Source organism: Schistocerca cancellata, chromosome 10 (assembly GCF_023864275.1).
Source record: "Schistocerca cancellata isolate TAMUIC-IGC-003103 chromosome 10, iqSchCanc2.1, whole genome shotgun sequence".
In the NCBI taxonomy this organism is placed as follows: domain Eukaryota; kingdom Metazoa; phylum Arthropoda; class Insecta; order Orthoptera; family Acrididae; genus Schistocerca; species Schistocerca cancellata.
The window spans coordinates 214,405,703-214,420,062 of record NC_064635.1 but is presented as its reverse complement, the minus strand read 5'-3'; the positions used below and the strand labels follow the sequence as shown (position 1 = coordinate 214,420,062).

The 14,360-nt window shown below is 47.3% G+C and overlaps 1 protein-coding gene across 1 annotated transcript in view; it reads right to left on the bottom strand.

Moving 5' to 3' along the window:
• The window catches only part of LOC126106274 (activating transcription factor 3), a 609,251-nt gene that overhangs the window by 12,622 nt on the left and 582,269 nt on the right, over positions 1-14,360 (bottom strand). Inside the window, exons 2-4 of the mRNA XM_049912497.1 lie at positions 11,238-11,939; positions 11,078-11,189; positions 3,991-4,154 (exon numbers count right to left, since the gene is read on the bottom strand). Of these exons, the coding sequence (XP_049768454.1) occupies positions 3,991-4,154; positions 11,078-11,189; positions 11,238-11,417 (456 nt within the window). The 5' untranslated portion in view covers positions 11,418-11,939. The remainder of the gene's footprint in view (positions 1-3,990; positions 4,155-11,077; positions 11,190-11,237; positions 11,940-14,360) is intronic.

Below are 14,360 nucleotides of genomic sequence, written 5' to 3'. Positions count from 1 at the left end.
GAAATCTGCCTCCTATTACTCTTGCTAAACAGATAAACCTTCCTCCCTTTTTTTATATTCCTATTTACTTCCATATTGGATGCTGCAAAGGCCTTATGATCACTGATTCCATCTTCTGCGCTTACAGAGTCGAAAAGTTCGGGTCTGTTTGTTATCAGTAGGTCCAAGATGTTATCTCCACGAGTTGGTTCTCTGTTTAATTGCTCGAGGTAATTTCGGGATAGTGCACTCAGAATAATGTCACTCGATGGTCTGTCCCTACCACCCGTCATAAACATTTGAGTGTCCCAGTGTATATCTGGTAAATTGAAATCTCTACCTAAGACTATAACATGCTGAGGAAATTTATGTGAAACACAACTTAAATAAATGATTTGCCCAGAAATTTATCTGACGAAAGGATCGACGCACTCCATCACATCACCTTTCAGCCTCGTACTAAGGCAACAAAGAACCGATTCTTATTGCAGGAGTTCCAGCACAGTTCTTCTGTGCGAGGAGTACACCGTTCAAATATAAAGACTTGGGAGTGTCAGTGTTCTCTGCTTGTCCAAGAATAGCTAAATAACTTTCCCTTCAGTTAGTTTCCATTCATATGTGCAATCAGATTCAAAACTATAGACGGATTTATAAATGCGTTTACCAAAAACATTTAAGATGCCGTACTTGGTTCGCCGTACCAAAAGAAACAATTACAACGAAAGCTTTGGCTTTCCATAAACAGTAGGCTAATTATAAGTTCATAACTCTATGAAATTTGTTCACAGTTGCACAATCTTTTTGACTTTACCTGCATTAGGTGTGAAGATATTACCTATTGGTGGCATGTGAAAATTGTACCGGAACCCCAACTTCCCTTTCGTCGCGAGTGGTCGCCGTAACCATCTCAGCTGTCCGAGTACGCTTGCAAGACCAGCCCGCAAGACTTCCGTACGTCATACTGTCTACAACCCTATCACTTGCAACTTCACTTGCTTTCCCACTCAGGCTTTCAAGGAACAAACGTATTTCGCGTTGGTATTAGGATTGTCATTTTGGCCCTCGACAGTATGACATATGAATGTTTGGATTGGTCTCGGAAGCGTGTGTTCAGATACCCTACGTGTTCAAGGCGAGCGCTTGCGAGAAGCTGCAGATCTGCGTTGGAACGCCAGTCTGGCACAAATTTTCATTTGTCACCAATACGTGATGCCTTCACACACAGTTCAAATTATGTGCTTTGCATACCGTCTACATATAATAGTGATATACCTTAAAATACTAGATGGATAACTAGCAGTCGCTTGCAGTAATACGAGTTTTGTGAAACTCGGCTGCTGGCGCACGGTACACTTTCAAGCACGCGGACGCACGAGCAGAACACAACCAGATTTTCCGCAAGCTTCGCTCAGTGGAAGAGGAGAGTAAAGAAGCTAACACGTGTCTCGGCTTATCCGTAAATACTCGACAGTTTCTCAAAAAAGAAACCGACAGTCGAAGTTTTCGAAGCCAGATGCGTTCTAGCGCGCGATAATGTCAGCGAAAGTGGCGGTGCAGTGGGTAGCGTCGCAGTTTCACAGTTTTGTGCTCCGTGTTCTAAACCCGTGTACTGCTTTTATTTGTATCCAATTTTCTACCGATGTCCGTAGAAGCTTACTATACGACTGTTTCTTACTAAGTTAGGCGATACAATGGCGTTATACTTACTGTAAAATTACAATTGCGTTTCACAATGAAATGATCGATCGTATGGCACCGTTGGTAACACCCAGTCTCAACGAGCGGAGAAAATCTCCAGCCCGGCCGGGCATCGATCCCGGGCCCGCTGCGTGGGAGACAAGCACGTTGCGATTCGACTGAGCAGGCGGACTGAGTTTCACAATAATTACGAGGGTCGTCCACAAAGTAAGATCCGTTTGTATTTCTATCCGCGGCAGCGCTACGGTCGCAGATCCGAGCATGCGCGGCGGTTGCTCTGACTCGAGGAGAAGACATGTACGCCATTTTCAGATCGCTGCTGCCGAGGTGTGTGCTTTGTTGTGCTTCTTTATAACGTCATGCGTAATTGAGAATGCCGCTGCGTGTGAACTCAGATCTGTGGTTCGTTTTGAAAATCCAAAGAAAGTTAAACCAAAGGAAATTCATCGGCAAATCTGCGAGGTTTACGGACAAAATTCAATGGTTAGAAGATGGGTCAGACTGTTCGATGAAGGACATAATGAAGTGCACGATGAAGAACGAATTGGATGCCCGTCTGTGGTTTCTGATGAACTGGTTCACACAACTGAAGAGAAGATTAAGCACAACCGTAAGTTTACACTTAGTGCCCTTGCTATGGAAGTTCCGCAAATCTCACGATTACTAATTCGTGAAATTGTTACGGAAAACCTAAAATTTGGAAAACTTTACTCACATTGGGTACCCAAAGTTCTTAGTGAACAACACAAAAAACAACGGACGGGCATTGCAATTCAGTTTTGACACGCTACAACGAAGAGGGCGGTGGTTCTCTCTCTCTCGGATAGTCACGGGGGATGAAACTTGGGTATCGTACGACACCCCTGAAATAAAACGGCGATCAGTGGAATGGAGGCAGACTTCATCCCCAACGAAGAATAAGCCTAAGCAGATCATGACACCTCTAAAAGTCATGTGCACCGTTCTTTGAGACAGAAAAGGCATTTTGCTGATTGATTTATTATCACGAGGCCAAACAACCAGTGCACATTGTTACTGCAAAACCATTAAGAAATTGCGCCGTGCAATATAGAACAAGCGCCGAGGGTTACTGCCAAAAGGTGTTGCTTTTTCCACGATAATCCCCGACCTCACACGGCGAATGTGACGAAAGAAGTGTTACGGGAATTTCGCTGGGACGCGTTAGACCATCCTCCGTACAGCACGGACCTCGCTCCTAGCGACTTTCATCTCTCCTTACACCTAACATCTGTCCTCGGTGGTCAACACTTGAGCGACGATGACGAGCTGAAAGAACGTGTTAAGACACGGTTGAATACACAGGCGGCAACCTATGAGGATGGCATGCAAAAACTTGTGCCTACAAAATTTCGGAAGTTACGAAGAAGAGTAGTTTAACAGTTGTAGATTTTTGTACAATAAATATTTTTGCTGTATCTGTATACGTTTGTTTTATATAACGAAACGGAAGTTACTTTGTGGACATACCTCGTATAATGTACTTCTCTATGCTATTTTCAGGGATTACAATCTTTTTAAATTATCACGTTCTTATACTTAATTCTTCCATTAATTATTGTTGTTTATTGTTCACGAAGATTTGGTGTATTCCTTTGGAGACTATCGATCGCAGAGACATTCGGAACAAAGGAATTCCGAACACGACGAGGCTCGCGCGAAGGTGCGTTTGCCACGGTGACATTTCTTCGCGCGGATCTCATCCGGGAGAGAAGCACCGTCAACACTGCTCGACATTTCACGTGTTGGCAATAATTTCACGGCAAACCAGGCATAAAGGATCACTTTAACAAGAAACTGGTGCTTGTTGTTGACCACGAATCGAGATACACTAAGGGAATTCCAAGTAATTCAAAGAAATTTCAAATAGTTTTCTAATTTTTTTTAAACCGTTCACCAGACATACAATTTACTGACGAGTACGGAGAACGTTATTTCAGTATACGTCGGAAAACATTCGTTTACGGACACGGGAAGATAAAAATGAGAAAAAAAAATAAAAAGTTGTTCAAAAGTGTGAGGCCGCGAAGGTAACGACTGTGCGACCACGTCGGTAGAACTACTTAATCGCTGAAAGGCGCCTAAAGTACGTGGAGGACTGTGACCGCCGTTCTCTCAGGAACGGTGGAGTATCCACGGGTAAGCCGAGGCGAGGCAAGTGCTGGCTTGTTGTGACTCCTCCTCCGGCGAAGTTCCTGGGAAGCTGGGTTATATCAAAATGGGCAGCTTTACAGTTATGCCCCCTGCTGGGAAGATTTATCCGGCGACGGCCGTGCCGGACACCGGAGTACGTACCTCGTCGTCGCCGTCGCGCTTGGCCGCCTTGGGCCCCCGCTCCGGGCCGTACGCGCCGTCGTCGAGCAGCGCCGAGCCGGTCGCCTCCCGCTTCTTCTGGATGGTCATCTTGAGGCTGTCCTTGATGAGCTGCGAGCACATGTGCTGCACCGACGGCGGGGTGCCTGCGCACACACAGACAGACGAGCAACTCAGTTCTCCCGGCAGCCTTCCTCAGTAGAGGTGGGTATAACTCGTTCATTCCCGTGAACTACTTCATTCATTTCACTCTTTGCCGTGAAGCGTTCAAATGAAGTAGTTCATTCGTGAAGTACGGAGGCCTGGCGAAGTTGCCCAGTTCGCCGCTCAGCCGCGGCTACGCTCGCTTCTCCTCGCTCGTACAATAAAACTTCGTAATACTTCATAAGTTTACCAACAGGTGGGCGCACTATGCAGTAACGTGCACGCAACGTTTTACGCTCTTACAGCGTCTGATTTAACTTAATAGAGCGTGGTTGAGGGGGACAAAGGAAAGATAAACAGAGAAGCCTGTCACATATAAAGAAGGTATTACATTTAATCTTGCTCGACATTTTCCCATGAAGCGCCCAAAAAAGTCTTTATCTGCCTAATTAAACTTTATTTGTTGTATTCACGGACAGAAAACTAGGGCTACCAGCGAAATGCAGTCCAATTTTATGTTCCTTTTAAAATTTAATCCAAAATAGAATGAGTACGTTTACCACCATCACATAGTCTATATACCTACGTTAAGTAATTATTCAGAAGTTTTCCTGTAGAATTTATTTTTGTTGAGAATAATAACCCTCCAGATTCAAAACGTAAACTGTCACCTGTAGTCATTGGTACGATTTCAGGTAAAATCCCTCTTTCAGTGTTATTAACAAACCTCTTATTTTCATGCGTGCTCACACAGCCAGCCTCTTCGTTTGTATCTTTAATTTTCATTTGTCTGCAAGCGCTGCCAACGGTAGGTTACCCGTAGACGCGAAGTTTAACTGCACAAATAGTCACGGGTAATGATGTCAGCACTGCAGGAAGCAGCTGACGCTGCATTCCCCTCGCCCCTCACCTCTCCAAACCCTCGTAAACCTATCGTTCCCAACAAACACCGTTCGATTCGTCGACAGGCAGTAGAGGGAGGACTGAAGTGAAGTGACGTAGCGCCGATGTAGTGGGTGAGGGAGAGGGGAAGAGAGTGAGTGAACAAGAAAAAAGTGTGGAATGTGCTATCTGTGAAGAGTTTGAAGCACCAGTTCATTGAAATTGAATGGTTAGTTCACACTTCACTGGAGTGAAGCGTTCATTTGAACGACTCATTCACGAGCTCCCCATCACTATTCCTCAGGGCCTCCAGTCGCTTCTCTACAGGCGACGTCGACCGGCTCCTGTTGCCCCATTCGAGTACTCGGAAGAATAATGGTGACTTACTATTAACGATTACACCGCCTCGCAATCGAACTGGCGCCACATTCTCCGACACTAAAATATTCGCTCTTACAAGGGAAGCACGCACAAAAACGGTCACCCACCGATTTTGCTTATCTTTCGCACGATTGCAGTGCGTGCTCAGATGTAACCTATGCTGCTCTGCACGTGGCACTTCTCGACCGTTTTAGAAAACTCGAATCTTGCGCGTGCCGTTAAATTAACGTACGAGCATGCCGGTAGCCGCTGCGCGTTTGTCTGGTTCAATGTTCGCGCAACATTCGATTAGCCTCGCCTCTTCTACAAACTTGGTATCTAAACATTCAGCAGTTGTAGCTCCTTAACCAATGGCAGTTAATTCCTCGGAATGTAAACCCTGTCCCCTGAAACATTATCTGCAGCTAGTATGTACCTAGTTTTCCTTTTTGGCCGGCCGCGGTGGTCTAGCGGTTCTGGGTGCTCAGTCCGGAACCGCGGGACAGCTACGGTCGCAGGTTCGAATCCTGCCTCGGGCATGAATGTGTGTGCTGTCATTAGGTTAGTTAGGTAAGTTCTAGGCGACTGATGACCTCAGAAGTTAAGTCGCATAGTGCTCAGAGCCATTCAGTTTTCTTTTCCCAGTACATTCTTCGTTGTCGTACGCCCAAAAGTGTTGCAACAATACTGACTTCCCAAAACTTGTGCACTTTCCCTATAGTAGAATGAAGCTATTTTCCTGTTTTTATGAAGCTCCTAATATTTCTGAAATGAGACATATCCTCAAAAAATGAACCGAGACAGTATTTGGAAGTATATTCAAATGGCTTCCTGAGTTCGTCTGTGACTGCTCAGTTGCTGGCAGTGATGTTAGATTGGAAGTTACTGGGAAACTGAAAATGGCAAACATTATTGTTTCTCATTTGCATGCTTCCAGAACTCTTTCTCGATTTTGAGCAAGATGCACAATTTCCTCTTCTTACGCCCTTCTTCACATTTGATCAGTTTGCATCTTCATCATCAGGTTCATCAAACTCTGTGTTAGACTCATCTGGATTATTTCTGTCAACGAACTCAGGAAAAAAGTAGAACCACAATTCAACTACATAAACAAAGTCGGCATTGAGTCACGAGGTATCACATATGGTACCTTCCAGTTTAAAGTCGATAAATCCGTTATAGCATTAGTTTACAGTTCGGTATTAACTGAAATATATCTGTACAGTTTTAATATAATGTCAAAGTGTGGTGTCACCGCCAGACACCACACTTGCTAGGTGGTAGCTTTAAATCGGCCGCGGTCCATTAGTACATGTCGGACCCGCGTGTCGCCACTGTCAGTAATTGCAGACCGAGCGCCACCACACGGCAGGTCTAGAGAGACGTACTAGGACTCGCCCCAGTTGTACGACGACTTTGCTAGCGACTACACTGACGAAGCCTTTCTCTCATTTGCCGAGAGACAGTTAGAATAGCCTTCAGCTAAGTTCATGGGCACGACCTAGCAAGGCGCCATTAGCATTACATTGCATGTATCTAGAGAGAGTCTCACTTGTATCATCAAGAATGCTGTATACAAATGATGGATTAAAGTTAAGTATTCCAGCAGCTACGTACCTTTGTTTATAGCATTCATTACGTATCCTGTTTCAGACCTAAGCAAGCCTGCGTGAATTAAGCGCGTGCCTTTTCGGCTTCCTCGCCCTGTGTCTAGACTGTCTTGTCTAGACACAACACGAAGCATGTGAAAACACATGTAATTAGAAAAACAAATGTCTTCACCGTGCAGTCGGGTAATCCGAACCTTCCAATTAGTGTTGCCGCGCGGGATTAGCCGAGCAGTCATGGACTGTCCGGCTGGTCCCGGCGGAGGTTCGAGTCCTCCCTCGGGCACGGGTGTGTGTGTGTGTGTGTTTGTCCTTAGGTTAAGTAGTGTGTAAGCTTAGGGACTGATGACCTTAGCAGTTAAGTCCCATAAGATTTCACACACATTTGAACAATTAGTGTTGGCCCCTCATATTGCTCGACAGAAGAACGTATAAGTCAGCTGCCGCAGGTGGCGAAGTCTACGAGGGCAGTTCAATAAGTAATGCAACACATTTTTTTTGTCGGCCAATTTTGGTTGAAAAAACCGGAAATTTCTTGTGGAATATTTTCAAACATTCCCGCTTCGTCTCGTATAGTTTCATTGACTTCCGACAGGTGGCAGCGCTGTACGGAGCTGTTAAAATGGCGTCTGTAACGGATGTGCGTTGCAAACAACGGGCAGTGATCGAGTTTCTTTTGGCGGAGCCGGCCGGTGTGGCCGTGCGGTTCTAAGCGCGTCAGTTTGGAACCGCGTGACCGCTACGGTCGCAGGTTCGAATCCTGCCTCGGGCATGGATGTGTGTGATGTCCTTAGGTTAGTTAGGTTTAAGTAGTTCTAAGTTCTAGGGGACTGATGACCTCAGTAGTTAAGTCCCATAGCGCACAGAGCCATTTGAACCATCTTTTGGCGGAAAACCAGAGCATCTCAGATATTCATAGGCGCTTGCAGAATGTCTACGGTGATCTGGCAGTGGACAAAAGCACGGTGAGTCGTTGGGCAAAGCGTGTGTCATCATCGCCGCAAGGTCAAGCAAGACTGTCTGATCTCCCGCGTGCGGGCCGGCCGTGCACAGCTGGTACCGTGCAGGCATACAGGCCCTCATTTCAAGGTGGCGTAAGGCCGTAGCATTGAATGGAGATTACGTTGAAAAATAGTGTTATGTAGCTAAAAGATTGGCGAATAACCTGGTGTATTTCAATGCTGAATAAAACAACCCCTGTTTCAGAAAAAAAAAAAGTGTTGCATTACTTATTGAACTGCCCTCGTATTTACATGATACCACAGGCCACACAAAGTTCAAATGCAAATGCGTCAGAGAAAAGAATAAAACTTAAAAGTATCCTATTTGATACCCCGCGACTGATGAGGCTAACTACAGCTACCGCGACCCTATTTAATGAACAACGCAAACGACTGATATGCGGAAGTTTTCGGAAACTGACAACTGCAGACACATTAATCAGTAGTGGATCGTGCCACCCAGTAATCCACAGAAGGGCGATGTTTATCCTGGTTGTGCGATGGTGTTATCATCAGAGTAGTAAGGCACAATAATCAGCCGCAACGTTACGACGACCGACCTACTGTCTACACAGAGCCGTGCAGTAGGTAGCAGCGCCACCTGGCGTGGAGCGACTGCCAGTCGGACAGACGCACGGTCCGCATAGTACCGGCGAGCGTGCTGTCTGTGTGTAGAGTGGGGAAGGTGTGAGGTCCGTCTGGGTTCGGCCGAGGGCAGATTGCGGTGGCCCGGAGGCTCCGCACGGGAACCGCGAAAACTGCACCACTTGTCGGATCGAGGAGTGCTGTGATGAGTGTCCTCAACACGCTGGATTCCGACCAGGAAGATCATGCTGTGGCCAAATCCTTAATCTCACACAATACATCGAAGACGGCTATCAGAGAGGAGAAGTAACTGGGGTCGCATTCCTGGATCTCAGCGCTGCATATGACACAGTTAACCATAAGTTGCTTACCCAGAAAGTGTATAATGTCACTAAGGACTACACCCTTTCTATGTTCGTGCAATGTCTGTTACAAAACAGACGCTACTATGTAACCTTACAATCTAAAAACAGCCGATGGAGGACACAGAAAAATGGACTTGCACAGGGTAGTGTCTTGGCTCCAATATTATTTAACATCTATACCAATGATCTTCCCATCAGCCGCCAGACACGGATGTTCATATGTGCTGATGATGCAGCAGTGGCCACACAGGATGAAACCTTTGAACAAGTGGGGGAGAATCTCACAGGAGCCTTAACAGAACTTTCTGCCTATTACGACGGCAATAATCTCAAACCAAACCCTAGTAAATCTCAAGTATCCGCCTTCCATCTTAGGAACAAACAAGCCAAACGGAAACTCCGAGTCATGTGGCAAGGGGAAGAGCTGAAACATACAAACAGCCCAAAATACCTGGGAGTAACATTGGACAGAGCACTTACTTTTAAGCAGCACTGCCACAACACTAAAAAAAAAGGTCTGTGCCAGGAACAACATACCGCGGAAGCTAACAGGTTCATCGTGGGGAGCTCAACCACATGTTTTGCGCACCACGGGTCTGGTGCTGAGTATCTCAGCAGCGGAATACGCAGCGCCAGTTTGGAGGAACTCTGCTCACACTGAGCAAGTTGACGTCGCAGTAAACGAAACTGTACGTATTGCCACAGGATGCCTCAAACCAACTCCCACAGACATCATTTACCCCATCATAGGCATAGCACCACCCACTATCCGCAGACAAGTAGCCGCCGAGATCGAAAGATCAAAACAAAAGAATGATCCTCGACACCCGATGCATATGCACCGAAGACAACGTGTCCGGCTGAAATCCCGCAGGAGTTTCATTGAAACTACTGAAGAGCTCGCCACCGAGCCCGCCGCAAGGCGGCTATCTCTCTGGGAAGAAATGGTGCCACACTCCACAATGGAACTACTTGAGGAGGGATCTGCAGGATTTCAACTACCTTTTACAACTTGGAGGTCATTAAACCGGCTGCGCACTGGAGTAACTGGGTGCAAATCAAACCTATTTAAATGGGGTTACAGTGATGGCGACAGGTGTGAATGCGGAGCAATACAGGACTTGGACCACCTACTGATCTGCCCAGATATGTCTGTAACATGCACTAAAGATGATATTTTGAAAGTCAATGACAAAGCAATCTACGTTGCTAATTACTGGGAAGGGAAGATATAATTGGTGCATTCGGACACGGAAGAAGAAGAAGAACACGCGGCGAAGGCAAACTGAGACCTCGTCCAGGCGTCGTGGGGTGGGGCGGTCGCCCCTCATCACAAGTGCCGGACGTCGCGGGCTGGGCAGACTTGTAAAACAGGACTGTGGCGGAACTAGCATCACTTTAACGCTGGCCGGAGTACGAGTGTGTCTGTGAACGCGCTGTGCGCCGAACAGTCGTTACGATGGGGCTCCACAGCCGACGACCCTTGCACGTGCCAATGTTGACACCACGACGTCGGCAGCTACGGCTGAAATGGGCGCGTGACCGTCGCCACTGGACACTGGGGCAGTGGCAGAGCGTTCCACGTTTTGACGAATCCCGATACCTTCTCCATCGTGCCGATCGGAGTGTGCGAATCCGTCGTCTTCCAGGGAAACTGCTGCACTGCAGGAAGCTGTCGGCGGCTCCACGATGCTCTGGGGCACCCGTGGGTCCAGAGGAGCTCGTGCATGGCTGAGGGGTATCGTACACTGGTTGCATACTACTTACGCCCCTTCGTGATGGTCATGTTTTCCGACGGCAGTGGCATTTTTCAACAGGATAGCGAGCCGTGTCACACGGCCAGGAGTGCGACGGAGTGGTTCGGGGAACGCACTGGCGAGTTCCATTTGATGAGGTACCCCCCCCCCCCCAACTCGACAGATCTGAATCCGATCGATCCTGGAGACGGTTAAACGTGGCGTCAGAGCTCATCGCCCCTGCCCGGAATTTACCGGAATGAGGTGACGTGTGAGGGCAGATGTGGCGCCAGCCACCTACCGAGGCCTCACTGTTTCCGCGCCACGACGCGTCGGTCGACGTACAGGCTGCCGGGCAGGTGGTCGTAATGTCAGTGTACGGCACTTACCTGTGGGGCTGGACAGAGGCGACCGCGACGCAGATCCGCCGCCGCTGGCGCAGCCGCCGTCACCGAGGCTGCTGTGGCCCGGGGGCACGGAGGCGATGCGCGGCCCGCCCCCGACGCCGCCCCCCGCGACGCCGCCCCCGGCGACGCCGGCGCCGCGCACGCCGGCGCCGCCGCCGGCCGCCGTGGGGTAGCCGTCGAACGGGTTGGACATGGCGATCAGCGAGTTGAGGATCTCGGGCGTCTTGGGGGTGGTGCACGCGCCCTCCACCCCCAGCAGGCCGCCGGGCCCGCCCCCGACGCCGCCGGGCGTCAGGTTCACGTTCACGTTCAGGTTGTACATGCCGGCACCTCGCTTTGCCGCCACCTTGTCACGCACCACGGACTCAAACTACGCAGGCGACTAACTTCTTTGCGTAGTTTCCCTGCGCTCGCTAGGACCAATAACCTCAGACGATTTTATCACAAAGACGCTTACCTACTGCCTACTATATTAAAGCTTGAAACCTTTCGATATGTTCTACACTGCACCAACCTTCCTATTAAAGCAATTTTCCCACGAAATATGTTACAGCGGTGATAACTAACTCCTATATTATATAAAAAAAGTGTGCACAAAACAGAATGTAATTTGCGAAACTACACCAAACTGTTCGTATAAAAAAATAATGCTCGTATAAAAAGAAACACAGTCTTTCACGTCGAGTCCAGTCCAGTTGCCGGGTAATCACTATCTACTGTAGATGCCACTCAGTCACTAACGTAAGACCGGCAGCAACTGTTGAAGAAGCTCCTAATGTTCTTCATTCGAACAGTTCTATCACTTCCCTGGTTCCTGATGAAGGGTGTGGAATTGGGCTGCGACCTGCAACAGAAATGAGAAATAGAGAAATTAGTTATAATACAAATAGATGGCTTCATCAGAAGCAAATACTGAATGAATGATGATTGGTGATCACCGGCCCCGCTCCCTTACACACACGGAGTCTCTCAGATTAAAATCGACGCATTCACATTCTTTTTCTGACATATCTTAACATATTTTCTTAACATGATGTTAATGATATGTAAAAATACTTGGTAAATTATGTCTGTCACGTGTGTTTCGTAATATTTGACAACTTTCTGGAAAAAGCATACATTCACTCTGATCTTCTCTAACTTTGTTTTAAAAGAGACACTTGCACCGTGAATTCTCTGACTACTGCTGTTAAAAGTTCTTAGGTCAGCACGTTTGCACACAGAAATATCTTGTGGAGGCACATGTAAACAACGGAAGTACCGCAAACACGTCACAGATTCTAAACTAAACACACGAAGACGAATGAAAGACTGTACTGCAAGCAAATCGAGCAAATGAAGACTGGAGCGCACGACACGTGAACATTATCTCTGATGCTCTTCAACTTATATTCTGAAACACTGTTTCGCAAAACATGGACTGGCTTCGACAGAGGGATCAGCACCAGTATGGAAACAACACGATTTTCGTAAACGAAACAGTGCTGTTCAGTGACAACATATTGTGTCTTCAGCCACTTCTGAACAGACTTCACAACAGTAGAAACAACAACAATAATTGCCACTAACAGGGAGAGAACTGAGATCGTAGTAATCAGCTGGGCTGGGGACACAACTGAACGAGACGTTTCTCTGTTAGCCAGTAACCTACAGTGAAGTCGGCGAAAGGAGGTGCACGACAGCTGCCACCAGTGTAGTCAGCAACCGACTGTGAAATGCAAACGATATTCGCAGTCGAGTATAGTTGCGGCATTGCAAGTCGTATAAAAAAACGCGTTACGTGACTGGTTGAGTGAGGTGGTCGAGGCAGACGTGCCCAACCTTCTGCAACTACCTGGGGATGCGTCCAACTACTGCGTCACTGCGGTCAGTGGACGCATACCTTAACCACTTCACAGTACCACACTACATACTGTCGTCGCACTGCTCTCCACTTTTGTTATGCACGAGACAGGGGTGCACCAAGTGAACAGTAAACTGCACTGTTGAATTCGATATCTGACGGATGTATCATTTATATCGATTTGCAACACAGTTTGTACAAAACGAACAGTATGTAGCGCAATTAATTGTAGCAATAACAAAAACAGGTCGTCAGATTTTGAAAGTTGTCATTCTATGGGTTTCCTAAGGAGTTCAAGTGGTGTGAGACACTGTATTACAGGACTGCCTAGTCACGATTTTCTTGAACCCTTACGCATTTATTGTGGAATACCGTTTTTTAACGGTTATTAGGTAATAAACAGCAGAAGACATGATGAACTGCCGAAAGACATCGCAAGCAGTGAGGTCACAAAGTTATGGGGTACTTCCTAATGTTGTATCGGACTTCCTTTTGTTGGCCATAGTGAAATGAAATGTCGTGTGGCTAGGGCCTCCCGTCGGGTGGACCGCTCGCCTGGTGCAAGTCTTTCGATGGGACGCCACTTCGGCGACCTGCGTGTCGATGGGGATGAAATGATGATGATTAGGACACTTTTTTTCACTAGCTGCTTATATTTTATGACCCACCGTCTAATTTCTTATGGTGGGTCGTATGTTGCCACTTAGCCGCTGTGACTGGGTCCGGGGTCCACAGTGACTGAAAGTAACACCACCCCGGCTCCCGTCCCCACTCACACCGTTGCCCGTGTCCCGCCACGTGGAGGCGGGCTCTATTTGTTTACATCCATTTGATATCTTTTTTTTGTGCGCAGCGTTAGAAAAACTTATAACTAATACAAAATCAAGTAAGATATTAATAAACAAAACGAAATTAAATATTTAGAAAGAAGGAAGGAAGAGAACTGAATAGAGAAGTTATGGGTATAATATTGCCCGTCACCTGGTTGTGGGCGGCGGCCCGGGTCTTGGAATGAACCTCAAGACGCTGCCCGTTGCTCACCATGCCTTTAACATCTACCATCCTAAAAACTAACTTAACTAGAAGAGATTAGGGTACTTTAAAGCTAGAAACTAACACTAAGACCTCCATGTCCAGCCTGCTAAACTATGATTTTGTGCTTGGCTCAAAGTTGCTAATGAAAGGGTACTTGTGGTAAAAGTAATAAGGTAATGACGGCAACGGTTTGTGTTGAGCCTACAAGGCTCCTAGTAGAGTACATCAGGCGCAAGCACCTACCGGCCCCCCCGACAACACGACCTGAACGGTGGTTTTCCCCGATCTACCATAGGTATCCGTCGGGTTGGGTTCAAAAGAGAGGAACCACAATTAAGATCCTTCCATCCAGGACGTGCGCCGCCTCTTACCAGGGGGCGTAGGTCC